Genomic DNA, 17,437 nt, shown 5'->3' on the forward strand with positions numbered 1-17,437 from the left:
CTCAACTAGAGGAGGTGTTGCCATACTAAGTAAAAGTTCTTTAAATCATAAAAAAGCTGCCTGAAATTTAAAATTTTACCAAAATTTATATATGTACGATATCATGAACCTATATAGACAGTTCTCTTTCAGGGGTAATCTACTCACAAAGAACTTAACAGACAATTCTATTGAAAATGTGGCTACAATCGTCAAAACACCGAATATCAGGAGGAATCGTGTTATGGGGATCATCCGATATCGTGAAACGATTCAGATCATCTGCCTGCAGACAAATGACTGATCTGTGCAAAATTTTATCCTCCTATCTTAATTCGTTTTGAATTAAAATTTGACAACATTTTACGCTGATCAATAATATATTTAATTTGTAGGGTCTCAAATGATAATTTAAGATTACTTTTATATAAAAACTGTTTTCTTTACCCAATGGTGGAGGGTATTAAAAGTTCGGTCCGTCCGAATTTAAGGTTTTTTACTTGTTTTGGATTATTTTTGCTTACAAAAATACAATGCACAGTCAGACGGAGGAACATGCTTAAAGCGACTCCAAATGTGATTAATATGCTACCCTTTAAGTTTTTCATCTAAATATAGAGTTACCTCAAATTCGACGTACTCAGTCGACGTTTTTCACCGCACAATATTACATGAGAGTTACCCAAATACGTCGGGCGTGCCAAATTTGAAATTTGAACAATTTTAACGTTGACAATTGAACAATTTCTTTTTTTGTGTTTTAAAAATATAAATGAAAAATTCAACAAATCTGAATGTTTATAAGTGGAAACTATTACATTTGGGCGAATTGAAAGAAGTATCAATTTGTACAGTGCTTTTTTTGGCCATTGCACTATGGGTTTTTTTACGTTTATTTTGGCATAAACTCTAATTTCAAAGCTATTGAATTGAAATTTGGTTTGTATGCATTTTTTATGCTTCCAAAATGACCTACCAATTTTCATATGATTTGGGGCACTATTTCATATAGCTGCTATATAGCCGATCTGGCCGATTTGACCCAACTTTTTTGTTTATGAAGCTGTTGAAGTGAAATTTGTTTGGTATACATTTTTTATTCTCCCAAGATGTCCTACGAATTTTCATATGATTTGGGGCACTATTTCATGTAGCTGCTATATAGCCGATCTGGCCGATCGGCTATGATGATTTGGAGAAACATACTGCTCATTCATTACAATAATTATACTTTTGCTAAGCCATTTTGAATGTTTAGTTTTAAATCGCTCTGGTTTACGGATGCACATTGGCAAATGCTTTTTTATATAATTAACAAAATCTTTCACTTGTTTTGATATCAAACGCATTTGGGCTTCATTTAAACTGATATTATTGATATTCTGTAACACATATTTCACAAGTGCATCTTCTGAGCGATTGTTGCTTTTCCAAATTTCAATAAGCGCTGCATGGACAAACACATGTTCATCTGCAAAACACGCGTTGGCACAAAATAGAACAAAAAAGGCTAGTTACTCATTAATTAACACACTTTTGTTAATAACTTGGCATTTATACCTTTTTGCAATGCTTTGCCATTCACAAGTTACACTCCACGGAACACAACTACAATTTTTAGATTTTATATAAAGCTATACATAAACGAAACAATTCACAGTATTACAACAACAGACAATTATGACAAAAAGGGCACCTCGTCTTAATTTTACATACCTGCACTAACGTTTTCCATAATTACACATTTTATTTTTTTCAATTTTGTCAAATCAGAAGCACTTGAACTTAGCTGATCTTTACCGCCAGTTGTACCAAAACAAAGTGACTTTCAAACAGCTGACTTTAAAAGCTCGCCAGCAAAAAAGGGTTGCCACCCGTATTGATATTAAACATTTTTTTTTTTTCTAATATGGGTATCTACATTTAGAAAATCAGTTAAATTTCAAAATATTAAACCAAAAAAAAATGACTTTATGCCAAAAAATCATGCTTTTTACCCATAGTGCATTGTGGGGAAGTTGATTATTGGTGTAGACTATGTCGAATTTAAGGTAATGTTGTAACAGTCTTGAGAATAATGTTTTCTTTTTTAAGAAATTAAAAAATTACATTCTTAACATTACGTTTTTAAAAAATATTAAAAAAAACCATAGAATAAATAATATATGGAAAATGTAAAAGATATTTAGACATACATATTTAAAGGTATTCCACTTCCATTTTCGTTATTTTCCATTAGGGTCATAAAAGTTCCAAATGTTTGATAAAGTTTTACCTTTTTGTATAGTATATTTTTACCTTATACACCGTATTTTTGCATTGTTGTTTGTAAATTTTTCACAGCAGTTGTATGAAATTGTTAATAAAACGAATCGATTTGTTATATCGCAAATATCCTCTCAACATCAATATCAATATTAAACGACAGACAGTCAAGTTAACATTTTATTATAGCAGGTAAACAAACAGTTGACCGAAGGAAGCATCATCTTTGTCTCTCCGTTATATAACGGCTTTGTCCATCAAGCTAAAGGAAGAAGAAAGGAACGTTTTGCTTTTCGGCTAATAAAAAAGTACCCAACTACCTCAATACAAATAAACATTCATCGATTCGTTCCAGCTATCGTCTATCCATTGGGAAAATAACAATAATATAAAATGCATTAAGATTTTAAATATTCAGATATAGCATTGATGTAGTCTGGAGAGGATACTCGTCTGTATGTGTTGTGTTGGACAAATACAACTCCATAAAATAAACATTTGATAGTACAAATGCGAGCAATGTTACCCGTCCAACTGACATTTGTGATATTTAATAACAACTATTGCTATTCCAAAAAGTCAGAAATGACAGCAACGACATCGAAAAAGAATTCGAAGGTAATAAAATTCTAAGAATTTATTAAACAATAATTAATTGTACCTGATGTATGTCTTGTGTCGAATTTGATCAATGACATAGAAGCATTAAGATAGGACAAGTCAGAGCCAAAAAATTGTCACCTGGGGTATTTGCCTCTGTTGTTACGATATCATAACAACATTATCACCAATGTTAAGTTATTTTAACAGAAAATGCAATTCTCAATTAATTGAAAACATCAGTGGAATTCAATTTTGTGCCCAGATTTTTGGTTTACAGAAAATGTTTTTCGTAAAACTGCTCTGTAATTTTGTTTTTATACCCCCCACCATAGTATGGAGGGTATATTAAGCTTGTCATTCCGTTTGTAACACCTCGAAATATACATTTTAGACCCCACAAAGAATACATATTCTTGATCAGCATAAAATTCTATGTCGATTTACCGATGTCCGTCCGTCTATCCGTCTGTGGAAATCACTCTAGCTTCCAAACGTATAGAAGTAGATTGATAAATTTTTACTGAAATGTATATTATATCTGCAGGACTTTTAGTATTGAAAATGAGTGATGTAGGTCCACGTTTTGGTAACGGGAACTCCCGATATTCGGTATTTTTATGATTTTAGCGACATTATTCTCCGGAATTGTTTCAAATTTAGTATTTAAAGTTCGAAATGGATACTGCAGCTTAAGACAGAAAATTGTCTATGCAGCTCCACGTCTTCGTATAGCCCCCATATAACGGTACCTCCCGATATTCGGTACTTTGTTGATTTTAGTGACATTATTCACCGGAATCGTTTTGAATTTGGTATTTGAAGTTCGTAATGGATACTACAGCCTAAGACAGAAAATTTTCTGTGCAGGTTCATGTCTTCGTAATGGATACTACAGCCTAAGACAGAAAATTTTCTGTGCAGGTTCATGTCTTCGTATAACGGTACCTCCCGATATTCGGTATTTTGATGATTTTATCTACTTTATTCACAGATTTGTTTAAGTTTTTCATATGAATATTGTAATCGCTTATGACGAAAGTTACCTATGCACCATGTCGTCGTATAGACCCTAATATAATAGCTACATTCGGTATTTTTAAGATTTTAATAGAATTTTTAACGGATTTTATTGTTTTTGAGAATTGCCAAATTCGTCCCAAACGGTGCAGGCTACTCAAAGTTCGGCCCGGCCGAACTTACAGCTTTTTTACTTGTTTATGCTTACATTTCTCTGTTGTGAGCAGCGCCTCTACATATTTTTCACATTAATTATTATTCCATAATGCATTTTGTCCACTCTTTACCACTTTAGGCCTTTGATTTGAATGATATAGCATATTTTGGTACAATTACAATACAAAAAGTACAATTTTATGTTTTCAGTTCTATATAATTCGAGAAACCTGAAGTACGAAGAAGAATAATTTTGGATAATATTTTGCTGCGGAGGACTGTAGCTCTGCTTTTACATTATATCGGTAGTAACAGCATTTTCAAGTCGTGGCAGCCCTGAAGTTAATTGTGTCATTTTTTTGTTATTATATTAATAAGTCATCCTAAATATTATCGCGTTATGAGTGGCTTGTATTTGAGATATAATAAGTTTCCTAATGCCAAAAAATCCGCTGAACAAAGTGGCTAAAAACGTCAAAACACCGAATATCAGGTGCTACTGTTATATGGAGGCTATATGAAAATGGTCTGTCAATGGAGGTAGATCCCATTATCGACTTTAAACACCGAATTTGAAATAATTCCGTTGAAAAATGTGGCTTAAATTATAAAAATACTGAATATCAGGATATACCGTTTTATGGGGCTGTAAAAATGTGGATATATGACGCAATGTTGTGCTGCCTGTGGTAGAATGAGAAACTATTTCGTCAGAAAATGTGGTTTAAATTGTCAAAATAGCAAATATCGGAACCGATATTGCCTATCTTCAAAAATTCAGCTCTGTGCGAACCCTATCACAACTAGTTTGGACTTTGGCGTGATTACAGTAGACAGACGGACAAGGTTATATCAACTTTGAAGTTTACCCTGATCAAGAATGTATGTTACTTGTCCGTTAGTGAGAAGATTTATTTTTGTATAGTGATAGCGCCTTAATACCATTGACGATTAACCCACTGGGTTTATTACATCCAGTGATCACGTTTTGGTATTGAATTCTATTGAATTTGTAACCTCCCAAGAGAATTGGAATTGGTTGGGAACGTAGATTTGTACGTCTATATGAAATACACTCTGAAATGTCAAACTGGGACACATTCAGTCTGAAATTGTGACAGAAACATGGACAAAGTACGAATATTAGAAAGTAGCACGGGACCGAACATTTGTTTAATCGTTATTGAATTATACTATGATGAAAATATGGACTTTATGGGGATTTCATATGACAATATGGCAGTAAAATACCGAACATAAATAGGCCTATAAAAATGGTAGAGCGAATTGAAATTTTTGTAAGAAAAGGATTCCTCCTGAAACCCTCAAATTACTTAAATCGCAGGTAATTACATTGTGCAACAACCAATCTGGAGGTTGGGAAATTCTAAGTGGATAGTTTTCTGTTAGTAGATCAAACTCTCAAAAGGTTTTTGAATTCCCAGGCCAAACTTTTGTAAGGCCCATAATGCCATAACTATACACAAATATTTTGATATATACTTCGCAAAATTTACGATAGAGTTCTAAATTTGATACAGTCTTATGGGTTAAATGTATAATCATTTTTAAAAAATACGGTTCATGTCGGACAACGTTTTCGTGTAGCCCCGAACCCTTATCAAGTATTTTTTATATTTTGGGCATATTTTTTTTGTATATCCTTCATATGGAGGTATCCCCTGATTTCAGCAATTTCCAGTGTCTTGGCCAAGTTTTTCAATTGATCTGGCACTTATTTGGCAGCATAGTTTCTAAGGGGGTAGAAAAACTCTACGCAGAAAATTTTCAATGTAGGTCAATGTTTCGGAGTACTTCCTGATTTAATATAAAGATACCTTTTGATTTGAGGGTCTTGACCACATTTTCCCCTCGATTCGGCTAAAAATGTGCATTTAGGCTTCAAAATATATGTATATATTTTGTTATAGTCCCCATATAACAGTACATTCCAGGCCCACAGACATATATAGTAATTTGGAGCGACTGGCGGACAAACAGATGGACATTGAGGAATCGTCAGTGAATTTTATTTTACTATGATCAAAAATGTAGACTTAATGGGGACCCTAATGCTCAATTAGGGGTGCTGTGGTAATGGGTGTAAAAGAGAAGTAAACTTTGACTATTCTGAAATCATTCTGCCCTCAAAAGTAAATACCACTCAACGCGAACAAATTACAGCTCATTGGACTAAGCTGAGCTCTTACATGCTCTAACAGTTGATATATAATTTTTAAGAGATTGGTTTTTAACTCTCAAATTAAAGCCTATGGCTGAGAAATAGGACAAGGTTTTTAAAACACTTTAAGTCGACCGGTACGTGAACATGTATTGACATTTCTGCTATGGGTATTAATTTTTATTTAGTCGAGCCATTACTTATAATAAAGATTGTGCCACTTAAACGAGTCAGATCTGCGAGTTATTATGCTTTGAAAAATATGCATTAAAAGCTTAATCATTAACATAACATTAATAACTTTGATACAATTGTATTCAAATGTGTATTATGTCTGCAGGACTTTTGGTATTGAAAATGGGTGATGTAGGTCCACGTTTTGGTATAGCCCCCCATATAATGGTACCTCCCTTTTTCGGTATTTTGTTGATTCTAGTGACATTATTCACTGGAATTTGGTATTTGAAGTTCGTAAATGCTACAGACAGAAACATTTCTGATTTTAGCGACATTATTCACCGGAATTGTTTCAAATTTGGTGTTTGAAATTCGTAATGGACACTACACCCTTTGACAGAAAATTGTCGTGCAGGTCCACGTCTTCGTATAGCCCCAATACACCTAAGTCTGTTTTTACACGGTAGATTGGTTCCACAAGAAGCCGTGTAAAAAAAACCGTGTAAAAAAGACATTGATTTTATGGGTGATTTGTTCCTAATGGGTGATTTGTTCCTAATTTCTAAAACCTATTAAAATTAGTGAAAAACAAGAATTTTTAAGAACAAGAATTCATGGCTATTTTATTAAATCAAATATATAATGCTTGTGCTATTCACATTTGCTTTGACCAGTAAAAAATGTTTGTACGCGCTAAAGGGGAATTCACTTAAATCTTTAAGCTAATGTTCGCAAACTATTGATACTATCGATGGTTTCAGACTTTTTTCTTTCATAAATACTTTTTTGTGATATGAACATACTTCGCAAAAATTAAATTTGACAAAAAAAAATTAAATACATAAAATTTCAAATCGTGCTAAATGGAATAAAATCGTGTAAAAAAATTAAAAATATTCAATTTTCAAACCGTGTTATATCAAAATCGTGTACAAAAAGACAGTGTAAAAACAGACTTAGGTGTATAACGATACCTCCTTATATTCGGAATTCTGATGATTTTTTATACCCTACACCACAAGGTGTACGTCTATATGAAATACACTCTGAAATGTCAAACTGGGACACATTCAGTCTGAAATTGTGACAGAAACATGGACAAAGTACGAATATTAGAAAGTAGCACGGGACCGAACATTTGTTTAATCGTTATTGAATTATACTATGATGAAAATATGGACTTTATGGGGATTTCATATGACAATATGGCAGTAAAATACCGAACATAAATAGGCCTATAAAAATGGTAGAGCGAATTGAAATTTTTGTAAGAAAAGGATTCCTCCTGAAACCCTCAAATTACTTAAATCGCAGGTAATTACATTGTGCAACAACCAATCTGGAGGTTGGGAAATTCTAAGTGGATAGTTTTCTGTTAGTAGATCAAACTCTCAAAAGGTTTTTGAATTCCCAGGCCAAACTTTTGTAAGGCCCATAATGCCATAACTATACACAAATATTTTGATATATACTTCGCAAAATTTACGATAGAGTTCTAAATTTGATACAGTCTTATGGGTTAAATGTATAATCATTTTTAAAAAATACGGTTCATGTCGGACAACGTTTTCGTGTAGCCCCGAACCCTTATCAAGTATTTTTTATATTTTGGGCATATTTTTTTTGTATATCCTTCATATGGAGGTATCCCCTGATTTCAGCAATTTCCAGTGTCTTGGCCAAGTTTTTCAATTGATCTGGCACTTATTTGGCAGCATAGTTTCTAAGGGGGTAGAAAAACTCTACGCAGAAAATTTTCAATGTAGGTCAATGTTTCGGAGTACTTCCTGATTTAATATAAAGATACCTTTTGATTTGAGGGTCTTGACCACATTTTCCCCTCGATTCGGCTAAAAATGTGCATTTAGGCTTCAAAATATATGTATATATTTTGTTATAGTCCCCATATAACAGTACATTCCAGGCCCACAGACATATATAGTAATTTGGAGCGACTGGCGGACAAACAGATGGACATTGAGGAATCGTCAGTGAATTTTATTTTACTATGATCAAAAATGTAGACTTAATGGGGACCCTAATGCTCAATTAGGGGTGCTGTGGTAATGGGTGTAAAAGAGAAGTAAACTTTGACTATTCTGAAATCATTCTGCCCTCAAAAGTAAATACCACTCAACGCGAACAAATTACAGCTCATTGGACTAAGCTGAGCTCTTACATGCTCTAACAGTTGATATATAATTTTTAAGAGATTGGTTTTTAACTCTCAAATTAAAGCCTATGGCTGAGAAATAGGACAAGGTTTTTAAAACACTTTAAGTCGACCGGTACGTGAACATGTATTGACATTTCTGCTATGGGTATTAATTTTTATTTAGTCGAGCCATTACTTATAATAAAGATTGTGCCACTTAAACGAGTCAGATCTGCGAGTTATTATGCTTTGAAAAATATGCATTAAAAGCTTAATCATTAACATAACATTAATAACTTTGATACAATTGTATTCAAATGTGTATTATGTCTGCAGGACTTTTGGTATTGAAAATGGGTGATGTAGGTCCACGTTTTGGTATAGCCCCCCATATAATGGTACCTCCCTTTTTCGGTATTTTGTTGATTCTAGTGACATTATTCACTGGAATTTGGTATTTGAAGTTCGTAAATGCTACAGACAGAAACATTTCTGATTTTAGCGACATTATTCACCGGAATTGTTTCAAATTTGGTGTTTGAAATTCGTAATGGACACTACACCCTTTGACAGAAAATTGTCGTGCAGGTCCACGTCTTCGTATAGCCCCAATACACCTAAGTCTGTTTTTACACGGTAGATTGGTTCCACAAGAAGCCGTGTAAAAAAAACCGTGTAAAAAAGACATTGATTTTATGGGTGATTTGTTCCTAATGGGTGATTTGTTCCTAATTTCTAAAACCTATTAAAATTAGTGAAAAACAAGAATTTTTAAGAACAAGAATTCATGGCTATTTTATTAAATCAAATATATAATGCTTGTGCTATTCACATTTGCTTTGACCAGTAAAAAATGTTTGTACGCGCTAAAGGGGAATTCACTTAAATCTTTAAGCTAATGTTCGCAAACTATTGATACTATCGATGGTTTCAGACTTTTTTCTTTCATAAATACTTTTTTGTGATATGAACATACTTCGCAAAAATTAAATTTGACAAAAAAAAATTAAATACATAAAATTTCAAATCGTGCTAAATGGAATAAAATCGTGTAAAAAAATTAAAAATATTCAATTTTCAAACCGTGTTATATCAAAATCGTGTACAAAAAGACAGTGTAAAAACAGACTTAGGTGTATAACGATACCTCCTTATATTCGGAATTCTGATGATTTTTTATACCCTACACCACAAGGTGGTCAGGGTATTATGTCTTTGTGCATTTGTTTGTAACAGGCAAAAGGAAACGAGATAGACCCATAGTTCCTTATGATGATCTGCATAGAATCACTGAGTTGATTTATGCATGTCAGTCCGTCTGTTCCTCCGTCCGTCCGTCTGTCCATGTATTCTTGTGAACAAAATGCAGGTCGCATTTATTATCCGATTGAGATGAAATTTTCCAAACAACATTTGTTTGGCCCAAGGACGAACCTTATTGAAATTGGAGATAATCGGTAAAAATTCAGATATAGCTCCCATATATATCTTCGTCCGATTTGCCTTTTATTGTGCACCAAACGTGTAAAATAAGCCCGAATAGTATGGAATTTTGCACATACAACCAAATTAGGCCTGAAAATAAGTATGCCAAATTTGGTCGAAGTCGGTTTAGATATAGCTATAGCTCCCATATACATTGTTCATCCGATTTGTTGTATTTATTACCCACAGCCATAATATGCACTCCGTAACAACGATATTCAGGGAAATATATCAAATACAGCTCAGAAATACCTTTGCTAAATTTTATCGAGATCGGTTCAGATTTGGATATAGCTCCCATATATAACTTCGTCCGATTTACCTTTTATTGTGCACCAACCGTCTAATATTTGCCCAAATAGGATGGAATTTGGCAGATCGGCAGATTTGGTGAAGATCGGTTCAGATATAGCTATAGCTCCCATATATATTGTTCATCCGATTTGTTGTATTTGTTATCCACAGCCGTAATATGCACTCCGTAACGACGATTTTCAGGGAAATATATCAAATACAGCTCAGAAATACATTTGCTAAATTTTATCGAGATCGGTTCAGATTTGGATATAGCTCCCATATATAACTTCGTCCGATTTACCTTTTATTGTGCACCAAACATCTAATATTTGTCCAAATGGGATGGAATTTGGCACATACGACCGAATTGAGTCTAGAAGGTAGTACGCCAAATTTGGGGAAGATCGGTTCAGATATAGCTATAGCTCCCATATATATTTTTCATCCGATTTGTTGTATTTGTTATATTTGTTGTATTTGTTGTTATATCTTTGCCGAATTTTATCGAGATCCCAAATATATCTTTATCTGATTTCAATTTAATTTTGAACCAAATGGGCAATACAAGTCCGAATTTAAAATTTAAAAGTGGAGCTCAACTAAATTAGCAAAGTGGTGTAGGGTATCATAACTTTCTTTACTGGTTTCAAGTGTCGCATTTGAATATTGTAATGTATTATGACAAAAGTTGCCTATGCAGGTCTACGTCGTCGTATAGGCCCTAATATAGTGGCTACATTCGGTATTTTTAAGATTTTAACAAAATTTTTAACGGATTTTATTTTTTTGATTAAGCAATACCTCCTGATAATGTGGGTTAATATGGATAAAATGCTGTACCTAAACGCGGTATTTTCTACCATGCCCCTCAGCATATTACCATTTGCCTATGTATACCCGAGACTACACATATTCTGTGAATGATTTGTCACATTTTGAGAGTAATGATCATTAATAATATTCAACCCTAGTGGGAGAGATAAGTGTCGAAATCTTTTACAGATATTTTAAAGTCCGTTGTTTAAATTTAATCGAATATTTACGCGCTTTCTCTCAAAATGCTAGATATTACAAAAGCTATTGTTTTACATGTTTCCCTTTGCTCAAAAAGTAGTGGTCTGATTACGCAAAATAAAAATAAATGTATTCCACAGTAGGAAGCGATGTATGGGCCGCATATGTTTGCATCCGTCATTATGTGACTTTATATCTACGAAAACCTCTCATAACTCTTAAGAACCCAATGCTTGGCATTGGAATGGAAGTAAGAAATCTAAAAATAATTACCTTAAACTTCCGACAGGTGGCGATGCATACGGTATGCCCAGATAAGCTTCAACTAATGGCGATGAACGCACCACAATGCCACGCACCAGACCGTACTTTGTCTTGATGGTATTCGTGCTCAATTTGACGCTACCGTGAAATGCATCGGATGTATGCCACATGGATGACAATAGCAATAGAAAGAACAACAACAATATTGGGGTCCGTGAACAGGATGGCGAAGATGACGACGACGATGTTGATGCTGAGGCCGAAGAGAAGAATGACAAAAGCCCGGCAAGACGTGGCGAGGAGGAGATGAGAGTGTTGTTGGATAATTTTAGGTGGAAATTTGAATGATGACAATGTTTAAAATGTGGAAGCACAGACGTTAAAGAAGAAGACAACGACAACGACGACGACGAAGAAGAAGAAGAAGGAACAGGCATTTGTCTTGTCTTCATTGTTGGCTTCAATGTGTTGGACAATGCTGCCGACACTTGAAGCCAGCTTGATGGAATGTTTGCTGCATCAGCATTCGTTGGCGTATGAAAGTGTACGGTTCCAGCCGTTGCCTTAAAGGATCCCATGGATTTGTTGGTCTTAGAATGTGTGTTGTAAAATGCCGCCGAATTTATTGTTTTTGTTGTTGTTGCTGCTGTGTCACTTTTGGAAACTTGAGAAATTCTTTGGGGTAATACATTACACCCATCTTGCTGTAGACCTTCATTATCACAACCATTATCATTTAAATGTGGAAGTACGGTGGAATTTGTGTTGCTTTTCTCATAGCTGCCGCTACTGCTGTCAGTTTTGTTGTTGTCATTGCTCTTGCTGCCGTAAACTGTAGTCTTTGTATGCTCCGTTAGCTTTGTAAGATATTTGAAATTTCTTTTTTGTAACACTAACGGATATCCGTGTAGCTGCCAAGAACAAGGAGGAGACAGGACGTACTGGCACTTCGATTCCTTTTGGTGGTGTAAAGTGGACGACGGCGTCGTCGCCTGTTTCTGCCCGTATTTACGTCCTGCATTGGGATGTTCATTTAGCAGTTGCTTACAAACAAGATAATATTTATTATTATCATAATGTTGGCTTGCTGGCTGAATAACTTCATGTGCTTGTGTTGTTGTTGTTATTGTTATTGTTGGTGCTGTTGCTGCTCCTGTCGCGCGGAATTGTTTGTATTTGGCTTGGTCTTCCGTTTTATTTTCTTGGTTTATTTTATGTGTTAAAATAGAGTCCTTAGAACTTGCCAATGTTTTCAAGCGAATTCGTTTAACAGCTAGACTTGGAAAAGTTTTTTCATTACTAGAAGTATGTTGTTCAGCCAAGAAAGTCCCTACTGCCAATTTGGCTGGTGCATGCCGCCGATGTTGCCACTGGAACATGAAGAGTTCTCTGTGTTCTAAATTGGTGGTGGAGAGCACACATACCTTTGCTCTAATTATACTTGCTGCACTAAATAGCATTGCCTTGGCAAGTTTTCGCCTTCTCAGCATAACTCGATTATGGGTTAGAGGCACCGAGCTATGTCCATTCATGTTAAACTTTTTTAGTTTAATGAATTTCGTTGAGAACTCGAATTCGAAGGCTTTTCTTTCGCTATCGATTTTCGTTCCAAGTGCATTCACAATTTTCGGGGAGGTGTACCCAATATTTTGGGTTGCAATTCCGGTTACTCGCGTTATCCTGAATATTGTGTAAAATTTTAAATTTAGAGTTTCCAACTCAATTAATGACTTGGGAAATCTTTGCGAGAATAAAGCATCTTTAGTACTTCGAATTTTGAATATATCCAATTGTTGTGTTTTGCTCATTAAACCATTTTCAGTTAGTTTTTTCAAATATTTTAATTTTATGTCTTTGGTATTTGAACGCCGTGTGTTTTCTCTTAGCACCAACGCTGTTCCATGTAGATTTTTATTTTCTTTTGTTTTGAGTGGTTCCTTATTTTCTGTTTTAGGAATTTGTTTTTCTTGTTGTTGTTGTTGTAATGTTGTTAGTTTTATCAGTCTTATGGGGCAAATTCCTAATATCCTTGCTACTCGTATCGGTATTACACTTAAACTTAATTTATTTTGGAGATTTGGCAAAAATGTTATAAATAACTTGGCAATATTTATTATTTGTATAACGTTGGCAACACTGACAACAGTCAACCACCTACAGTACAGTATGGCCAGACTATTTATAAGTTTTACTTTTATTTGATTTAATAGATTCAATGGATTTTTTATAATACATTCATATTGACGTCGAAGATGAGCATGCTGCAGCAGAATGAAATAGGTTCCCAAATTTAACCATACTCTAAGTTGATGGAGGAAAATATTTGATGTTGTGTTTAACTTTCCCTTTAATTCGTTTTCTTTTTGTGTTTGATCTTCTGCTTCATTTTCCGGGGAATGGAAATTTTGATTCTTCGTTTTTGACATTTCGTTTGAACTCTGAACTGATAACTTGTGCAGGGTTGCGCTTGTCGTCGTTGCGTTTGTTCCAGAGATGATGACCAATCGTTGGCTTTGATCTCGTTTTTCATTTTCACTGCTGTTGTGCTGTTTTTTAGACATCTCATTGTTGTTGTCCTCGTAAACATTTTGTTGTCCTAATGTATTGATGGCAAATATTATACAATGGGATATGCACTTTCTAGTCGGTTGCTGTTATCCTTGTTTACTGCAAAAGCCGTTTGTGTCCTTGCCTATTTAGTATTCGTTCGATGTCCTGTGCTACAGCTTATGGACCTGTCAGTTACTATTATTTTTTATATTACTGATAGTTATTGCTCTTCTTGGACTGGTCACAAGATACGGAGGAACTTTGTCAATATCCCTGTTCCTACGGCTGGTGTTACAATACTTTTGTGTTTTTTCGTCACACACACAGCGGCGAGGGATCTTGCTGATTCTGCAAAGAAAAAGTGAAAAGTATTCGGATGAGTCGACTGAAATACTTGCAGCTAAAAATCATGGTGATATTTTTTAAGATATATGTACATATGTATGTATGTATGTTGTTTGGAACAAATGTTGTAAATAGAAAGCTAGTCAAGTGTGTGTGTGTGTGTGAAAATGTGTAGATGCTTAACATGTATCATTTCCAAGGGAGCATCCATTCTGGGTAATGCAATATCCATAGCCATGTTATGGGAATTCTCAACAATTGCAGGCTAACTGTCTTGCAATTTTTGTCCTTAGCAAGGCCAAACGGGCTTAGAAAGTCAAAGTTCATTTGTAAAGTGACCAATAAATGTGAAATGAAAAGAAAACAAAAAAATCTATTCCTCATACAAAAGCAACAGACAAAAAATCTAATGCTGTTTTATATCCTGTGACCTGTTGTCATTCCAATTGTTTCCTTTTACAGGCAATATTGTTGTAATTGCAATGACACATTTCTATGGGGTATTTATTTGAATTGTTCGAATACAATGGATTTTTTCTCATTTAATATTGACAATATACATATGTATGTATGCATACATGTACACATGGCGGCGATGTGCACTTAGGTATGTATGTGCTTTTCTACCAAAACACACAATTTCAATTGCCATGGCCTGTACTAAATCTCAAAGGATCACCTATGTGTGTTATTTCGTTGAACTGCAATCCATTTGTCGACAACTTTTGTCGGGAGATTTGTATTTATTGAAAACGTTTCCTTTAGTTGTAACCTTTGATAGATTACAAAGTGGGAGAGGAAGTAATTATAACCTTAATTGTTCAGGAATAATTATTCCTTAATAAGGAATAACGTACTTTCTTTATAACCAAGTAATGAGTAACGTCAGCACATAATGTGTATTTCCGGCTACAAAACCGAAGGTTGCCAGTTCGTGACTCCACCTGGGTAAACGAAGAAAAATATAAAAGGAACAAGTTGAGGTATTAATGAAGAATATCTATATGTTCACAAATGCTGCACCGTGTGTAGTTTGCCACAGATAAAACAAAAAATGGAAAGTAAACCCATTATTTGGAATGGAAATTTTTGCTGGGGAGCTAACATGAATTTATTCAGATCAATTGCAATGTCATGAAAATACGTTCATTTACAATTTTCTTTGCTATTAAGGATATATGTATTCTTTTTAATGTCGAATTTCCAAATATTTTGGCTTAAATTGGAATAGTATGGAAAATAGGGAAGAACATTAATGTTTACTACCTTAATGCAATTTAAATAATTTGGAAGGCATGTTGCATTATTTTGATAGTTTCCTTATCACACATAGGGTTTACCATTATCAATGGTCTCCTAAGGATGTATACACATTTGCTATCTCAATAATGATAAAATAGAGAAAAAAAAACCCGACACCCATATAATGTGACCGAATCACTGCGTAGCCCCGTCTTTGATTGGGTGAATTTTTGGAACTTAGTCTTAATCTTATTTTTAAGTTATAAATAAAATGTAAATAAAAGTGTGATATTTAGGACAACAACGCAATAAATATCTCTAGTTATGTCATGCTTTTAGGGAAATTACTTGTATGGAATGGAGTGAGAAGAAGAATATTTTTATAAGCCAGATAGATCTGAATGTTTGTATTAGATTTGAGCGGGTAAAAAGCTATGTAATCAAAATAAATTTCAGTACAGGATCATGTTTTGACATGAAAGTCAAATCTAAACTTCGCATATAAGTTTTAGTTAGTTTGAAATTGGAGGAGACATATAAAATATTGAATATGCTATAGGAAATAGTTAATCTCTATATTGGATAATTATACCCTACAACACTATGCGTTGGCGGAATTATAAGTTTGATTGGGCCAAAAATTATGTCACACCTCGATATATTGGTCCTGCACACAGGAAACTATGTATCGATCTTCCTATCTCGCCGAGCTGTGTCTACCCAGCTATGTATGTCCTTCGATCGTCTGTCCATATTAATATGTAATCAAGCTACCGGTCGCGATTATGACCCGATCCTCATGGTCGCAAAATATTTAGGAGTTGAAATGGATAAAAAACAGAAAAAAATCTTGATTTTACAGGCCACAATTAAAGACGAATCGATGCGGAGTTTGAGTTTAGGGCGGGTAGAAAGAAGCCTATCAATATGGATGGTCATCGTTCAATATTTAGCGGGTTAAATAAACCATAACTTTTATGTGAAAAAATCCACTAAACCGCGAATATTTTTAGTCCCGGCGAAATCACAAATACATTAAATGGTCACTTCTGACGATTTCCGTGATGCTGATATGGGATATAAAGCAAAATAGGTACAATATATACTTAAAAGAAATATTCTTGTTATTCAGCTTATAAGTCCGAATCACTGGACTGATTTTCACAATTCTCATCAATTCGGAAAGGTCTAAAAAGGAAAGAATAAAAAAGTGAATATTTTTTCTTAATTTTTTTTTTCAATTTTTGTCATATTTTTGATCGCATTCGATTTTTTAATTTGACTTACAATTTTGAATTACATTGAATTTTCTGAAGTTTTTCTACACCCAGCAAAACTATGTGTTGAGGGTATTACATACAGGTTGCAATTATCGTCCGATCCTCGCGGAATTTTGCATGGGGGTAGGGTTAGGATCAGAATTAAAGTCTATTGTTATGGTAATGTACATTTAGAGTTTAAAATGGACCAACAATTTTTTTTCTGACTTTGTAGTCTCTCAACAGGTCACAGTTGAAAACGAATCGGCAAGGAATTTCGCATGAGAAGAGAGTTAAGGACAGGGAAGAAGTCTAACATTTTGTATGACCAGTGGATTATATTTAGCTATAAAATGGACCTCAACTTTCATGTAAAATTGTTTTGAATGCCTATCAACACGACGGTGGGCGTAAATATTGGGCAAATGCTCCCGGTCAAAACGTAAA

General features: G+C 34.3%; 1 protein-coding gene across 1 annotated transcript in view; it reads right to left on the minus strand.

The window, feature by feature from the left end:
- LOC101888015 (uncharacterized) overlaps positions 1-17,437 on the minus strand; it is a 50,291-nt gene that overhangs the window by 25,458 nt on the left and 7,396 nt on the right. Inside the window, exon 2 of the mRNA XM_020037264.2 lies at positions 11,604-14,492. Coding sequence (XP_019892823.1) covers positions 11,604-14,155 — 2,552 coding nt within the window. The 5' untranslated portion in view covers positions 14,156-14,492. The remainder of the gene's footprint in view (positions 1-11,603; positions 14,493-17,437) is intronic.

The sequence above is a fragment of the Musca domestica genome, unplaced genomic scaffold (genome assembly GCF_030504385.1).
Source record: "Musca domestica strain aabys unplaced genomic scaffold, Musca_domestica.polishedcontigs.V.1.1 5, whole genome shotgun sequence".
Classification (NCBI taxonomy): domain Eukaryota; kingdom Metazoa; phylum Arthropoda; class Insecta; order Diptera; family Muscidae; genus Musca; species Musca domestica.